The sequence below is a fragment of the Eleutherodactylus coqui genome, chromosome 11 (assembly GCF_035609145.1).
Source record: "Eleutherodactylus coqui strain aEleCoq1 chromosome 11, aEleCoq1.hap1, whole genome shotgun sequence".
Taxonomy (NCBI): domain Eukaryota; kingdom Metazoa; phylum Chordata; class Amphibia; order Anura; family Eleutherodactylidae; genus Eleutherodactylus; species Eleutherodactylus coqui.
The window spans coordinates 117,668,761-117,685,345 of NC_089847.1; the positions used below are offsets into that span (position 1 = coordinate 117,668,761).

The following is a 16,585-nucleotide window of genomic DNA, read 5'->3' on the forward strand; positions in this document are numbered from 1 at the left end:
GGGGGAGGGGGGGTTGGGATATATATATATATATATATATATATATATATATATATATATATATATATATATATATATATATATATATATATATATAATTTTTTTTAAATATATTTTTGTGCAAAAGCCTAGTGTGGTAGAATTTCTAAATGGTTAAAGCTCCAGTCCAGTGCCGGCTACTTATTTTTAGGAAAATCTCTGGGCTGTTTCGTGATTCTTCCCTTTTCACATAGAAAAAAGGAAGGCTTGGACCCCTGCTGTGTCTGTGTGGCAGCGCTGCTGGCACTGTTTGCGTTGACGGGAAAGTCTGAGAAAGAGAAGCCTTTATGATCATGGATGTTGGTGAGAAATCTTGGGGTAGTACAGGGTGGCCGGCACCACACTCTTATGAAAGCTGTCTAAAGGATCATCTGTCTTTGTTGCCCATAGCAACCAATCACAGCGCAGCTTTCATTTCTTATCCTGCTGAGGTAAAGTGAAAGCTGTGCTGTGATTGGTTGCTACGGGCAACACATAGACAGTCTTTTAGACCACGTTTAAGAGTGCCGGGCTGCTCTTCTGTGACTCTCCCTGGCTACCAACTGTTGCCCATAGAAACCGATTGGGTTCTAAGATTCTTTTTACAAATGCTCATTGCTGAGTAAAATTTTAGAACCTCCACTTAATTTTAATTTGCACTGGTCTTGATACATCTTCTCCCCCCCCCCCCCCCCCCCCCCCCCCCCCCCCCCATGTTGGTGGAGGAAGGTAGCCGCATCTACTTTCCCACATGTTTGAATATTCGCTCAGCCGTATCTTACATAGGCAAGTACAGTGTGTGATGCCCCTGTCACACGGCCGTGAGAATCATGCACGAATGTAAAACTATGCTTTTATTTTTTTGCAGCATGCCCTTTCTTTGGGCATTCCCTTGAATGCATCAGCCATTGTTTTTAATAGGACGGGAAAACTCGTCGCATAATATATATATTATAAATTTATTTTTTTTTTTTTTTGCTTGAACAAGAATTGCCCCAAAATAGAAAAATTGCAGTATGTCCTAGCTGATAAAAAAAAAATAAAAATAAATGGCCAGTGTACATGCAATTGGACTCAATGGGTTCTTTTCCCGTTCAAGTCCCATCCATATCTGTCAAAACTCGCATGGGAATATCGCCCGTGTAGAATACCCCTCTTATGTTAACTCTTGGGGGTTAATGCCACCAGTTAAACTTGATGCATTTTACATTGAAGGGGGTGTGCAGCGTTTTGGTTTACTTTTGTGACCGCCAGCAGATGCAACTTTTTTAATTTAATCAAATTAATGAAAAACCAACTTGTCCATAACCCAGATAAAAACTGGGGCAGGCAGTATTTTTAATGCACATGGCATACGTCGTTTCCACCAAAATACGAAAATGTGGGGCTTTATACTGTACGTGTGGGAACTCCGTCATGTCCTTGGCAGATAACAGCTGATTGTGGGGGCTGTAGGGACCCGCCGTATGAGGAGGGGTTGTCCAAGCTGGGAAACCCCCTTTAAATGGAGACCTTCTGAAATGTATCAAAGGATAAGGCAGCGTAGGTTTTGCTTTCTTATCACACTATCCATTCAGAGTTTTTGCTGTGATCTGTAGAATATTAGATGTTGCCAACAGGAGTCTCCTCTTATTTTTCTATTCTTTTTTTATTTCATACTGTTTTTGCTAATCTGGTCCTTTTTTACTATGCAGAACTAATTTTTATTTATTTATTTCTTCTTACGTAATCAGACCTGCTAGTAAGGGCTCATTCCCAGAGACCCATGTTTATGTTCCGTATTACACTTGTACATACAGACAGAATAAACACCCAATTGATTTGAGTTTGAGATCTCGGGCTTTCAGTCGTGTGAGTAAAATCGTAGTGTGTCCTATTTTTGGGGCACATTAATGGACCAAACTTGCCCTTTGCAGTCTATAGGATCACGTAAATATGTAGCAAATGCCCAGTGGCATGCGTATTCACTGCATTTTTACGCATGATGGCAGGACACATTGTTTAAAAAAATAAAATAAAAAAAAATAGTGAAACCAACTGGGTCGTCTTTTTTTTATATTAATTTATTTATTTTTTAAATTTGCACGCCTGGAAAAAAAAAAAAGAGTGAATATGCCGGATATGTGCGCACGCTGCAGAAACGCAATACTAAGGCAGTAGATATGCAGCGCATTTCTGTGACCAAAAACGCATACGCCTGTGTGAATGAGCCCGAAGTTCTTCCTTTTTGGGACGACTCAACGGTCTCAAATTCTTAGCAGCACCGAGGTCGCCACTACATAGGGGTCATCTGGCGCTTTAGAGGACCTCTTGGGTGGTGAAATTTCACGCACTTACTCTTCCTGATTTTAAGGGGCAGCTCCTAGCAACTCCCTTTTTTAAAGAACCATGTTACTTCTTTGTGTAGATATAGGCGTTTTCTTCTCAATTGAACTTGGGATGCTGAAAGGTCAGGTCTATAAAATAACGTGTCGTGGAATTGGGAGTCTGTAACTGTCAAACAATAGTCCATGGCGATCCTTTTTATTTTGTGCTTATTGAGGGCTGCTATTGAGACGTTGGCAAAGCTACACTATCCCAAACCGACCCACACAATGCAGCTCTTCAGCTTAAAGGTCCTTTCATCAGATTTTCATTTATTGCATCCGACGGTAGGCCGTAACATGTGCAGAGATTAAACCTGAGACTGAGCGGAGTTTCGGCGAGTTCTAGACATTGAGGAAGTAGCACAACTACTGTATGTTAGATTCTCCCATATTATCTGTAACAATAAAGCCAGGGCTGGGCAAACCACTCATCCATGAGCTTGCAAAAATAAACCGTTTTTTTTTTTGTTTTTGTTTTTTTTTTACCCCCTTAGGGCTATTTCAGACTACCATATATCGCCTTGGTTTTCACGCCGAGCCGATATACGGTGTCCTTGTCTGCAGGGGGAGGAGGATGGAAGAGCCAGGAGCAGGAACAGAGCTCCCGCCTCCTCTCCGCCCCTTGCCACTATTTGCAATAGGAGGGGGCGAGATGGGGCGGAGCGAAGTCCCGGCGCTTAGCTCCTCTCTCGTCCCGCCCCTCCCATTGCAAATCGTGGCGAGGGCGGGGAAGGGACGGGAGCTCAGTTCCTGCTCCTCGCTCTTTCATTCCCCCCCCCCCCCCCCCCCCCCCGCAGACAAGGTCACCGTATATCGGCTCGGCGTGAGAACCGAGCCGATATACGGTCGTCTAAATAAGCCCTAAGATACATGCGATCTTATGCACGTTTATCAACATCCGGACCTCAAGTATCTGGCAGTATTAAGAATCTTTGTAGAAAGAAAAACAAAATCCAGCACCTAGGAATTATCATTTTGCTGCAAATTTGGCATGCCGTTTACTTCTCAGGCATATATGCAAATGATTAAAGTTGTGACTTGATTAGATGAACAGTCTTGCCACCTGAGGTCCTAAAAGTGGTTCCACCCCTGGCCTATAAAAGGGCTCTTCCACCCCCCACTTGTGTGCAGTGAACAGGAGTTAACAGGGGAGTAGCGCTAGTCATGGTGTTGGCTACACTCTGCCTATAAGGGTAGCTTGAGCTGCAGGGTGGATTGTAAAGTGGGTTTCTGGCTAAATGAATTGTTTTTTGTTTGCCGTGACGCCAGTGCCTTTATGTAATGTATTCCCTTAGTGGAATAAGTAGACCTAATAAAGTAAACCTGAAGGCACACAGTTTACTTAGATTTGCAAGAGGAGTACAATTCGCACAATGCTTGGTAAAGCAACTGGTAAAATCCACAATATACTCACACATAACAATGGAAGATGACCAACTTCTCAGCAATCGCTGTATAATAAGATTATGTTGGAAGACTGAGTGAGACACTTGCTGGACTCTGGTGGTCTCCCATCTGAAACTAGCACTTTTAGGAATGGGTTAAATTTGGGTGCTGAACTTCTTTGCGAGATGTGAAGTATGGCTTTCTTGGGGGAAACCAACTCCTGACTGTGTGCAGGGACTTATGCGCTTTGGCGCATAAACTCACAGTTGCAATCTCCGGTATCTTCCTTGACTCAGGTGTCTTCTGGCAGAGTTGAGATTGACTCCTCTCCCTCTCCGGGCTCTTTCCTCAGCCAGGCCTTGGCTTTTGGCTTCTGCTCTCCGCAGCACTTCATTCTCTGATCACTTCCCTCCACCAGCTCCCCACTTCCCTTTCCCTCTATATTGCATGTGCTTGGCTTTCTCCTCCTATTCTCTTTCAATCGCAGGACCTCTTGCGGTTTTCACTTTAAGTCACATGGGCAGTTTTCCCCAGTCACATAAGTTCTACCATAAGGAGAGGCTGACCAACTCAAAAATTAGCTGTTGCTAGGCAGATTTTATTTAGCACTTTTGCTGGGGAGAATGTTTCCCCCCCCCCCCCCCCCCCTAAAAGATCCTTCTTATCTCCCCATAAGGGCTCATAGTAAGGTACCTAGGACCTATTAACCTTAGGAAAGCCCTGTAGGAGCCTATAGGTCACTACATGCGCAGACCTTGTTGACCACTAGACATCTCTATGACACAGAACCCAGTTACCAGAGTTTGAGAGCGGGCAAGTTACTGAAATGTGAGAATTTGAATGGTTGTAGCAATAAATTGCCGCCACCTGGGATGTTCTGACCAGACTTTTAGGAGCCTAGTGGAGCCTGCTCACAAGGTGATCAGACACAAGATGCACTCAACAGACCACCAGTTCAGGGGATCGTCTGATTGTCCAACAAGTATGAGCAGCTTGAATTGTTTCATTGTCCTCCATCCAGAGACAGGTTGTACCATTGTAACAGGCCCCTTTGTTTGTCTGAACCATATCCAAGCGCTCGGCTGAAGGGCATTTGGTCTCAAAGCACCCATCACGCGAACTGTTTGAGACATCCACCGTTGTCTCCACTTCAAGTGGTGTCGTAAATGACAAAACTAGACTGCGACAGAGTAGAACCGGCTTGTCTTCAGCAACAAATCTAGGTTTAGTTTGGGCACTGACAACGACCAAGTTCGTGTCTAGAGACTTTGGGGTGAGCGCCTTAATCCTGTCTTTGCTGTGGAGCGGCACACTGCCCCCTGCTGGTGTGATGGTCTGGGGGGCCATTGCATACGACAGTCGGTCACCCCTAGTAGTGGTACGAGGGACAATGACCACTCAGCGATATGTTCAGGACCTCCTGCAGCCACATGTGTTCCTCTCATGGTAGCTTCCAAGAGGCAGCGGGATAATGCTCTGCCGCACACATAAGGGGGTCACAGGAAGCCCCCACAACATTGTCACACTTCTGTGGTTGCCTGTTCGCCAGATGTATAGCTAACTTTAACAGCCTACGAGTTTGCATGATCTATAGGCTCAGTTGCCACAAATGTCAAGAGACATGCCACAGAATACCATATGGGACCTATATGCCTCCATGCTGCCCGTATCGCATCTTGCATCCAAGCTAGAGGCGATACTACAGGGTACTAGAGCCTCCATGCCCACCAGTATCCCATCTTGTAGCCAAGATAGAGGTGCTACAACAGGGTACTGGAGCCTCTATGCCTGCCTGTATTACATCTTGTATCCACGCTAGAGGCGGTACAACAGGGTACTAGAGCCTCCATACCTGCCTGTATTACATCTTGTATCCACGCTAGAGGCGGTACAACAGGTACTAGAGCCTCCATGCCCACCCGTCTCACATCTTGTATACAAGCTAGAGGCGGTACAACAGGGTACTAGAGCCTCCATACCTGCCTGTATTACATCTTGTATCCACGCTAGAGGCGGTACAACAGGTACTAGAGCCTCCATGCCCGCCCGTCTCACATCTTGTATACAAGCTAGAGGCGGTACAACAGGGTACTAGAGCCTCCATGCCCACCTGTATCCCATCTTGTATCCAAGCTAGAGGTGGTACAACAGGGTACTAGGGCCTCCATGCCCACCCGTATCACATCTTGTATCCAAGCTAGAGGCAGTACAACAGGGTCCTAGAGCCTCCATGTTCCCCCATATCACATCTTGTATCCAAGCTAGAGGCGGTACAACAGGGTACTAGAGCCTCCATGTCCACCCGTATCACATCTTGTATACAAGCTAGAGGCGATACAACAGGGTACTAGGGCCTCCATGCCCACCGGTATCACATCTTATATCCAAGCTAGAGGCGCTACAACAGGGTACTAGAGCCTCCATGCCCCCCTGTATCACATCTTGTATCCAAGCTAGAGGTGGTACAACAGGGTACTAGAGCCTCCATGCCCCCCCTGTATCACATCTTGTATCCAAGCTAGAGGCGCTACAACAGGGTACTAGAGCCTCCATGCCCCCCTGTATCACATCTTGTATCCAAGCTAGAGGCAGTACAACAGGGTACTAGAGCCTCCCTACAAGGGGTCAGTTCTCCACAATAAATGATGCTTTTGCTCTGATATTGTAATCACTTATATCAATGTTACAATCCGTTTCATTCGATTCTGACAACTTCTAGGAGCTTGATTTTATTTTTTTTGCCAATGAATGTATAGAAACAACCATACTGTAGATGTACATGGGGGGTCTCTCTGATTGCTCCGTGCACATGACACCCTTCAGAGTGCTGATGGCATCATACATGTACAGTGCCCCTTATGGCTAGACTGTATGGGACATCGTGTGCAGCATTTAGCCTCTGTGCAATGTGAATGAGGCTATAGAGCTAATCCCACCAAGTATCTCGTCTCTAGTTGAATTTTTTTTATATCCATGCAAAGAAGAGCGGAACGCCCCGTTAATATACGATCAGGACGGTCGGAGCAGAGAGACCTTCTGGTGATGAGCTCATAATCTGCAGCAGGGGAGACAGTCTGGCTCCATGTCTATTCTATTCCCCTGATTTCCGAGCGGTCTCTAATTTACCAAATCGAATTCATATAGCACTGCTTTGTCTGTGCATATATTATGGCTATTATCCTATTTCCTTGCTTAATTCGTGGCAGTCACATTATTACAAAATTTGACCAAATTGCCGATCACGGGAGCTTGCAATCTGCAGGAGCTCGTAGCACGTAATTCACTTTCAGTCCTGATTATTTGACATGTACACAAAGTTTTCAATTCTATTTTGTACTGATTTTTAGTGTTTTTTGTTTTTTTTCTTGTGCTTTTCCGCATTTTATATCCATTGCTTTTTTCAGTAGTCGCCGGTTGTCCTTGGAAACAGGCAGCAGTTTGTCCTCGCTTTGCTGCAAGAAATGAGATTCGCTCAGTTTATTGAACTCCTGTGAAGAAGTGTTTTCTGGGACTTAAAGGCACTTTTGCACAGCAAGATAAATTGTACGCAGCCTGCAAGCAGCGGTGATGTAGTGATCGTATATGCGCTTGGCATGCATGTCCGCGGAGCAGTAACTGGGTAGTGTCGATCAGTGACGCCTGGCTATACCAAACGATGCTGCGGCAGATGAATGACGATTGTCAGGTCTGCATGAAGGGGATTTATCGCTGGTCGTTGGTTTGTCGCACACATTTACGCCTAATAATTATCCCGCAACCCACTCGATCTATTGATTATGCACATAATTGCTACATGTAAAGGGACCTTTAAACGCTTACTTCTCCTTTTAAGGATAGCCCATCAGCGTTTGGTCAGCGTGGATCTGACCGTCGGCAGGCCTAACAACAAAGGGCTTCACTTGAATGGGTCTGCCAGCATACCAGGCGGGGCTGCATGTATGGACAAAGTGATGTGACTGGATGAAAACTAATGGGCCGTTGGGTTGATTGTCGTGGGGCGACCAATCCAATATCGATGAATTGTGATACACGATCAATTCCTTAGTCCAGGAAAACTGCCGTTAAAGGGAATCTTGGCGTCCTATTGTCAGCGGGGTCAGCTGCATACTGTAGTTGTGCTGCCACAATCTGTCTTTTCTTTATACTTTGCTCCCTTTCCACTTCACCAACTCTTCTTAGATTTGGCTCCCGTGCTTTGAATGTGTCAAGTGGGAGGACTCTCACCACTGTCAATCACATCTGATGTCAAGAGAACTGCCTACTTGAGACCTTCACAGCATCGGGAGACTAATCTAAAAGAAGCCCAAATGGGGGTAAGTATAAACAAGACGGAGACTTCGTTTGAGTCAGTAGGGCCGCAACTACAAAGCTATGCAGCTAGCTGACATGAGGATATGACGAGTCCTCTTTAACTGCTTTCTGGCAAAGGGCTACCAGCAGAATTCTGCATAGAAAGTCATCCTCCAGTTTGGGGACAAAATTCTGTTCCAGGACCGAAGGAAGTATATTGCCTGTAACTCTTCTCTGCCTTTTCCTCTGAGCCTCCAGTTCGGAGTCCCATTTTCAGCTGATGGAATCTTCAGACTACTTAACCCTCTTGTCCTACCAGTTTCATAGTGCAGGACTGCAATGAACAAGGCTTGGGTCAAATGGGTGCCATAGTACCATATGAGGGTCCATCCCCTCAGTGTATTGCTAATGGAATACCAATGCACTGTATCTGCTCTCTGATTGGCCAGAGCTGCTCCTGTGATCAACACTGGCCAATTGGAGAGTAATGGACATTATATATTGGATGGCCGAAAGCTTTACCGAGAACCTGCGGTTCGGAGGGCCGACACACACGACTGTAGAGGATATAACCCCCTCCCATCCTCGGGACAGAATTTTATCCTGAAACTGGAGGATTGCTTTAAGCTTTAGGTGTGGCCGGAGCAGAAACTGTTGTTGAGAATCTGTAGCAGTAAATTAGTCACAAAACTATTCTTTTTACATTTTTAGGGTTTCCCCTTTTTAGAATTTTTTATTTTTAGCCTTTTTTTCATCTTTTTCCCGATTTTGTTCCTGTGCCTCGTGGCGGGTTCACTGAAGTACAGGATTATTTTTATAGTGGTTTTGCCGTGAAAGAATTGTAATCTGTAATCTAGATTAAGGCGGAAAGGTTACCGTCTGGTACTATAAACTGCAGGCTTCGTCGCCTTTCTATCTCCCCTTTCATTCACCGCTCTGTTGTGTCTGTATTGTTTGGCAGTGGAAATAATTAACCCCGTATGCTATAGAACGCCTGTTTCTCTTTCCCTCCCTGTCACTGTGAACAGGCCGGATGGAGGCTGAATATAAACGGGTCATTGTCTTTGGGGAACAATACATGAGTGTGCGACATGTTGGGGGCAGGGTAGTCTGCGTGATATGGGGTGAAAGAACGGAACTGATGGGCGACTGAAGTGGGTCACCATCCGCTTGGAGAGGATTGTGGACAGTTTGATGTAGATGGGATGTTTTGGGGTCTGAACAGTTGGAGGGAATCTGGGTCATAACTGTACCGATGACTTGCTGTACTTGCTGTCACATGACATAGTATCTCTGTACATAGTGTAGTCCGTTGGGATGGTGTACGTCATGGGGTTTAGTGTGTTCCCCACCCAAATCTGAAACTCTTCAGTAAATACAAAGGCCTGATTAATACCGTAGTTCTCCTTCAGATATGTTGCATTGTGTAGTTATACCTTTTCCTGGATGATTGACAACTGAGGTGTAGCTTTGAGCTCCATCTTCACATCAGATGGAGGTACCTGGGTGGGGGACGTCTGAGAAATGCCTTTTTACCTGAGTGTGTTGTGCCAACAGTTAAGTATGGCGGAGGTTCTGTTATGGTCTGGGAATGTGTTACGTGGCATGGTCTCCATCCGTTGGTTGTAGTGACAAGAACCATGAACATGGCGGTGACCCTGGCATTCTAGATAATAACCTGCTGCTATCAATGTGGTAATACTCTGGGAATGGTCGGTCATACTTCCAGCAAGACCACGCGCCTGGTCATACATCCAAGGCTGTTTTGCGTTGCTTTGAGGTTATGGATGTTACACAATTGGACTGAATGCACAGAGTCCCAAACTGAACCCTACTAAACATCTTTGGGCAAAATGGACATATACATGCACCCAATGACCTTGCAGCCTAGTCAACCTATATGGGCTGATGGCCCTAGAAAACCCCACCAAATCACTGAAATTCTCTTTTAAGCTGACAAATATCTGAACACTATTCTGTCTTGATACTAGAGCGATTGCAGACATCGTTTGGATCAAGTAAAGGATTTAAAGGGATTTACTAGTTAAAAAAATTATGGCTGCTTCCTTCCAGAAAAAGTATAATGCCTCCCTGTGGGCTGTACCCAGGGGTGCGGCTCTATTCATTGTAGTGCATGGGGCTCAGCTGCAAGACGCAACTTCTGTCCAGTGCCATGATTTTTCTAATTGTGGGATATATTTTTTTTTTTTTGTTTTAGTTCTTTTTGCCGGTTTGGTTCTCTTGGTGTTTGTTTGACGAAACAATTAAGGCTTTTACGCTAATTTAATGTAATTTTCCTCAGTTGGCTTTGACTGAGACTTTTGTAAGTGTTCAGTTTGCTGTGTTAGTTTTATAGCACTTTTCTGTAAGAATTTGATGTCTGTCGGCAGATTGCAGCCTAGGAGCAGCTGAAGGTCCCCATTACCGAACGTCTCGTCCGGAAATCCTACTGTTCACTAATCTCCCCTGTATCCAGTTCTTTTTCTTACATACATCCTTGGAAAGTGAAGATATGTTGCTGTTTAACTCGGATACAGATCCAGTAGTTTGGGTTACAATATCTGAATTTCTGTCTTTTGAGTGTTTGAAAACGCCTAATAGAGCGCTCCCCCCAGTCAATGGCACAAAAAAGTAAAGTTTTTGAGTTGTCAGTTTGCTTGTACTAGGCTTTCTACCCTTATCTTTGGGGAAGCACCTCATGGTTCTGTCGTCTCCTTCTATGGTTCTCTGTAAGGTAAATAGGTGAAATGCTTCAAAAATATTACATCTGTGTGTAACTAATGCAATTTTTGTGGCCCTTTGCTAATTGAATGATATTAAATCCTAACCAGGACTTTTGGATGATGCATACAAGTAATGCAGCATTTCTGGACACTTGGTAGGAAGTCCGTGGGGAGAAACCTTCATGGTGGCTGGGGCTAAATGCCACTTGTGGGGTCCAATAGTGTATCTTTGGCCTGTTAGTGGCTGCATAGGTTATATATTTAGTGAGCGTTTGTTTGTTTTTTAAATATTTCAAAATATAAGGAGGTTTACAGGGGTGAAAAGTTTTTATAGAACTATGGACAAGGACTTGCACAAATTGGCACAGCATTGATAATCCAGCCAGTGGCTGTGTCTTTCATACATTGGCTTTCCCAACTGATAGGAGTTAACCAGCACCCAACAGGTCACCATGCCAGCATCCACAAGTCGTCAAGGTCCCATTGTTTTCCTAAATGGAGTTTTTAATATTTCAATATTGGCTTTATTTTTTAAATCGAATGTTTCCTTTAAACCAGAGGTGGCATCAAAGATTTGAACATGTGCTAGCCATATGTGTTGTAGGAAATTCGGCTGACCGTAACAATTCTGTCAGGATATGGATGACCATCTTCTAGTGCCCCAAAGCATGGGCAGTTGGAGAGAAGACTCATCTGGCAACCCTGATTTCTACTTGCAATTAAAGTTTTTGGTGGGCAGAAGTGGGCGCTGGCCATGCGTATGGCTAGCTGGACTGTGGTGAATCCCATGAGGTAGAGCGGCAGCTACTTCAACCTTCTCCAACCGATCTTTTAGACAGGAAACCGGGACTGTCACGCTCTCCCTTAGTGGATGTCTTCTTGACGGAGTGTCAATAACTGCAACACCTATTTCCCGTGCGGGGATTCGAGGCGTGGTGACCTACCGATACGGTTGGTTCGTCTACGCCAGGGAAGTCCCTTTTTTGTCGTGTTGAACCTTTACCTACTTGCTCTGAGGCGCTGTCCTTATTTTATGGTTTGTGTCTTTAGTGTACTTGCTATGATCACATTAGCCATAAGATGCATGATGGTAGATGCGGCCAAGCGGTCGGGGTCAGAGCAGCTTTACTGCGTCTCATACACCAGTTGCAGCTGGCTCATCAGGGAGCTTGTGCTATGAAAACCTAGAATAAGGATGCTGTGGAGGAATAGTATGATTTGTGTATATACATGTAAGATGTGGTGCTTATAGAACCAGCTGAGCATATGATCCTTGAATATCTTTCAGGGTTTTCCAGTACCTCGGAGTGTGCATGTGGACGAAACCACTTTACGTGCGCAGTAAGTGCGTTTGGAGAATGCACCTGTATCCCTGCACAATGGCAATGTGATGGCGATAATGATTGTGGGGACCACAGCGACGAAGATGGCTGCAGTAAGTATCGTATATGGCTGCCTGAATATGTTCGTACAAGTCTCATACAGTGCATCCGGAAAGTCTTCAGGCCCTTTTCCCCCTTTTTTTTTTTTAATTTTTTTAATTTTGTTATGTTGTAGCCTTGTGCAAATTAAAAAAAAAAATTCCAGTTTTCCCCATTATTCTGCATTCAATGCCCTGTAATGATAAAGTGAAAACAGGATGTTAGGATTTTTTATTTTTTTTTAAAAGGAAAACTTACAGATTTCTAACATTTTGCATTGACATAAGTATTTGCGCACTTTGGTATGATACTTGGCATTTAAGCTCTGGGGACTCCCATTCCTCTTGATTATCTTTTGCGATGTGTCTACACCTCGGTTGGAGTCACTGGTGGTCAATTCAGTTGATTGAAAATAATTTTAAAAGATGCCCCCCTGTCTATATAAGGTCTTACAGCTCACAATGCATATCAGAGCCAAAACCAAACCACGAGGAGGAAAGAATGGCCTGTAGAGCTTAGAGATAGGATTGTGTGGAGGCACAAATCTGAAAAAGGCTGTAAAAAAAAAAAATAAAAAAATTCCGCACTGAAAGTTCCCGAGAGCCCAGCGGCCTCCATTATTCTTACATGGAAGGTATTTGAAACAACCAGAACTCTTCCTAGAGCTGCCTAACCAACAAACTAAGTAACCGGGGGAGAAGGACCTTGGTAAGGGAGGAGACCAAGAATACAATGGTAGCTGTAACTGAGCTCCAGAGATCCTGTGTGCAGATGGGAGAAACTTTCAGAAGGTCAACGATCACTGCAGCACTTCATCAATCTGGGCTTTATGGCAGAGGGGTCAGAAAGAAGCTTCTCCTCAGTAAGACGCATGTAAGTTGCCTGGAGTTTACCAAAAAGCCCATAAAGGACCCTCCTAATGTGAGAAACAAGATTCTCTGGTCTGATGAAACCAAGATTTAACTTTTTGGCCTCCATTCTAAGCGTTCTGTCTGAAGGAAACCAGGCGCCGCTCATCACCTGCCCAATACGATCCCTACAGTGATGCCTGGTCAGGGTATCCTGCTGAGGGACAGGAAGACCGGTCAGGGGGGATGGAAAGCTGAATGAAGCAAAGTACAGAGATCGTGGTGAAAACCTGATCCGGAGCACAAGAGACCTCAGACCAGGCAGAAGTGTCACCTTCCAAAAAGACAATGACCCTAAGACCCCAGCCAAGACCACACAGGAGGGGCTTAGGGACAACTCTGTGAATGTCCTTGAGTGATCCCAGCCAGAGCCCTGACTCTCTGGGGAGACCTGAAAATTACTGTTCAGACGACCCCCATCCAACCTGACAGCTTGTGAGGATCTGTAGAGAAGAATGGCAGAAAATCCCCCAAATCCAGGTGTGCAAACCATGTTGCATAATACTCCAGAAGACTGGAGGCTGTAATCACTGCCAGAGGTGCTTCACCTAAGTGCTGAGTACGGGGTGGGAATACTTATGGCAATGCAAAATGTTAGAAGTCTTTACAATTATTATTTTTTTTAATGGAAGAACTATCCTTCTGTTTTTTACTCTGTCATTATGGGGTATTTAATGCAGAATGATGGGGGAAAGCTGAATTTTTTTTTTTTTGTTTGTTTATTTTTTTTTAAATTTGCACAAGGCTACAACATAACAAAAGTGAAGGGGTCTGAAGACTTTCCGGACCTACTGTATGTATATGGCCATGGTGGTTCAATACCAGAACTAATAGGTGCACTTTGTGTAGTCCGTTGATGGTTCTACCAGTGAAGGTGTAATAATCAGCAGACTTTCACTGCATATTTCATTCATTGCAATGTAATTAGCGAAATCCGCAATGAAGTCGTATACGAGTATTTCAGTTGAAACGGCCAGACCTCTTTGGTACAGATTTTGCTTCTTGCTTTCAGTGCTGCCCACCTGCTCTCCTCTGGACTTTCACTGTGATAATGGCAAATGCATTCGGCGCTCATGGGTGTGTGATGGGGACAACGACTGCGAGGATGACTCCGACGAGCAGGACTGTCGTGAGTACTCTTTGCACTTTGTGGAGGCGTTATTTATGGAAAATAATTCCTGATGTGGTGCCGATATATTCTGCAGAGCTGACCTCCAAAATGCCTTCAGACGTGCCATTGCTAAGGGGCAATTATAGAAAGCCAACTGACCCGAGTCTGCTTCTGCGATATAAATGCAAATATTATGCACATTTTGCCCTTTTTGAATTCCTATCCACGTCCAGCCAATGAATCCTTGTGCCGCTGTACTTCTGTTCTCCGCAGCCCATATCTGTATGCCATGATGTGAGATGGAAGATTTTTAGTTGTTCATCGTTATCATGCCCCGTCTGTTTCCTACAGCTCCCCGAGAATGTGAGGAGGACGAATTCTCCTGCCAAAATGGATATTGTATCCGGAGCCTGTGGCACTGCGATGGGGACAATGACTGTGGGGACAACAGCGACGAGCAATGTGGTAAGCCTGTGTTCAATAAAATGTGAAGGATGTATATGGTCCTTGGGTAAGGATCAGTCCTGGTGGCATGAGAGCGACCATCTTGACTTGTTGGCACATGGATTGGTTGTCGCCCACAACAGTGGGGTGAACACTTGGAATTCAACACTTGGCTGAAAATTGTCACCGTTCTGTAATAAGGTCTACGTTTATACAATGAATGGTCAGAATACATGAAAGTGGCCACGGAATGGTGAAATCCTAAGTGTAGCTCTAACTGAGAGCAAATGGGTTGTCAACATTATCAGAAGCATGATATGGGCTTAGTTAATGAAATCTAAGGGAAGTAATGGATAGTTGGCCAAATATTTACTCAGGATTCAAGTTAGAAGTCATTTGAGGTTGATGTTTTCTTGCTGTGTAGCGCTAGTCGGGTAATGCGGAGACATCGGAGTGTTATATTACAATTACAGCCATTTAGTAAAGTGTTTTTTCGGAGGGGGGGGGTGTTCTTTTTCCCCTTTTACCTTTCTTTATAGTAGTCCATTCTTTTTCGAACTACACCACCTGTTCTCTGTCACATCAACCTATGTAGTTCCATTGAGCATTGGACTTGTATGAATGATACTAGACATGATTGCAACTAAAGTCTCATGGGCACTGGTGCAAAAGTTTTTAGTCCCACTCTTCGTGCAACTTCACCATATGGATCCAGGCTGTCCTGCCTTTGTAACATAACTTGGCATCCCCTGTACCCCCGCAGTATAACACTGTGTCCAGTCTGCCCTTGCCCCCTAGCAGCCCTTTCACACAAAAAAATTGTCATTCGGGTAATCGTGCAAAACTTGAACAATACCGTGTTTATCCAAAAATAAGACCCTGTCTTACATTAACTTTTGCCCCAAAGAGGCACTAGGTCTTATTTTCGGGGAATGTCTTATTATACTTACCTAGCAGATGCAGTCCTCTCTGGAGCTCCGACACGCTGAGCCGCGGCATTGATTGGCCAATTCATAAATCCTGCCTCTAAAATGCAATGGCTGTGATTGGTTCTTCGAAGGCTGCTTAGCCAATGAATGCAATGCTTGTTAAACCAATTACTGCCATTGCATTGGTTCATTGAGCGCTGCATTGATTGGCTGAGCAGTGCTCGAGAACTAATCAGAGCCATCGCTTCCTGGAGGTGGGATTTATGAATCTCTTAACCAGGAAGTGATATTCTGTAATTGAATGAGAACTGCAGGATGCAAAGCGGAACTCCAGGCAGCAGCTAGGGCTTATTTTTGGGATGGGGCTTACATTTCAAGCCTACCTGAAAAATAAAGGTAGGGCTTATTGTAGGGTGGGTCTTATTTTTGGGAAGACAGGGAAGTCTTTCAGTGTTAGCACAACCAACGATCGAACGACTAACAACAATTCATTTATTCATTCATTCATGCACACATAGAACAATAATCTGCCAGTGTAAACAGGCAGTCATTCATCTATGAACTATTGTCTGTTTACTCTGAATATAGGTGAGTGTTCGGAAGTGATCTGCATCGTGCTCCTCCTCCATTCAGTGAGCGATAGTCTTTGGGCCAATTGTTGGGCGCCTAACGGGATCCTTAGTAATGGTGCTCCTTCTGTGCCCATTTTCCCCCTTCCCCGCCCCCAGTAGTGGTATTCTGAGACCTCTGTTAGTTTGGAACCTTTATATCTTTTTCTCTTCACACGGTGCGCTGATGGCACATTGGGTAGTCTTGATTTCTCTGCCCAACTTCTCTATGACTGCTTCGAGAACACTAGAGGACAAAGAAGGAAGAGTCAGGGGAGGAGGATCCAGGTTACACACGCTGCTGTGTATCAGCAGTGCGTTGCATGAGGAGGAACAAAATAAAGATAAGGTACCACACCAGTCAGTGCTAGTGTGGCAGAA

General features: G+C 44.7%; 1 protein-coding gene across 2 annotated transcripts in view; it reads left to right on the plus strand.

Moving 5' to 3' along the window:
* Nucleotides 1-16,585, plus strand: part of LRP4 (LDL receptor related protein 4) — a 103,807-nt gene that overhangs the window by 46,390 nt on the left and 40,832 nt on the right. For both annotated transcript variants that reach the window (XM_066583375.1, XM_066583374.1), the window contains exons 2-4: nucleotides 12,072-12,218; nucleotides 14,125-14,241; nucleotides 14,575-14,688. In XM_066583375.1, coding sequence (XP_066439472.1) covers nucleotides 12,072-12,218; nucleotides 14,125-14,241; nucleotides 14,575-14,688 — 378 coding nt within the window. The remainder of the gene's footprint in view (nucleotides 1-12,071; nucleotides 12,219-14,124; nucleotides 14,242-14,574; nucleotides 14,689-16,585) is intronic.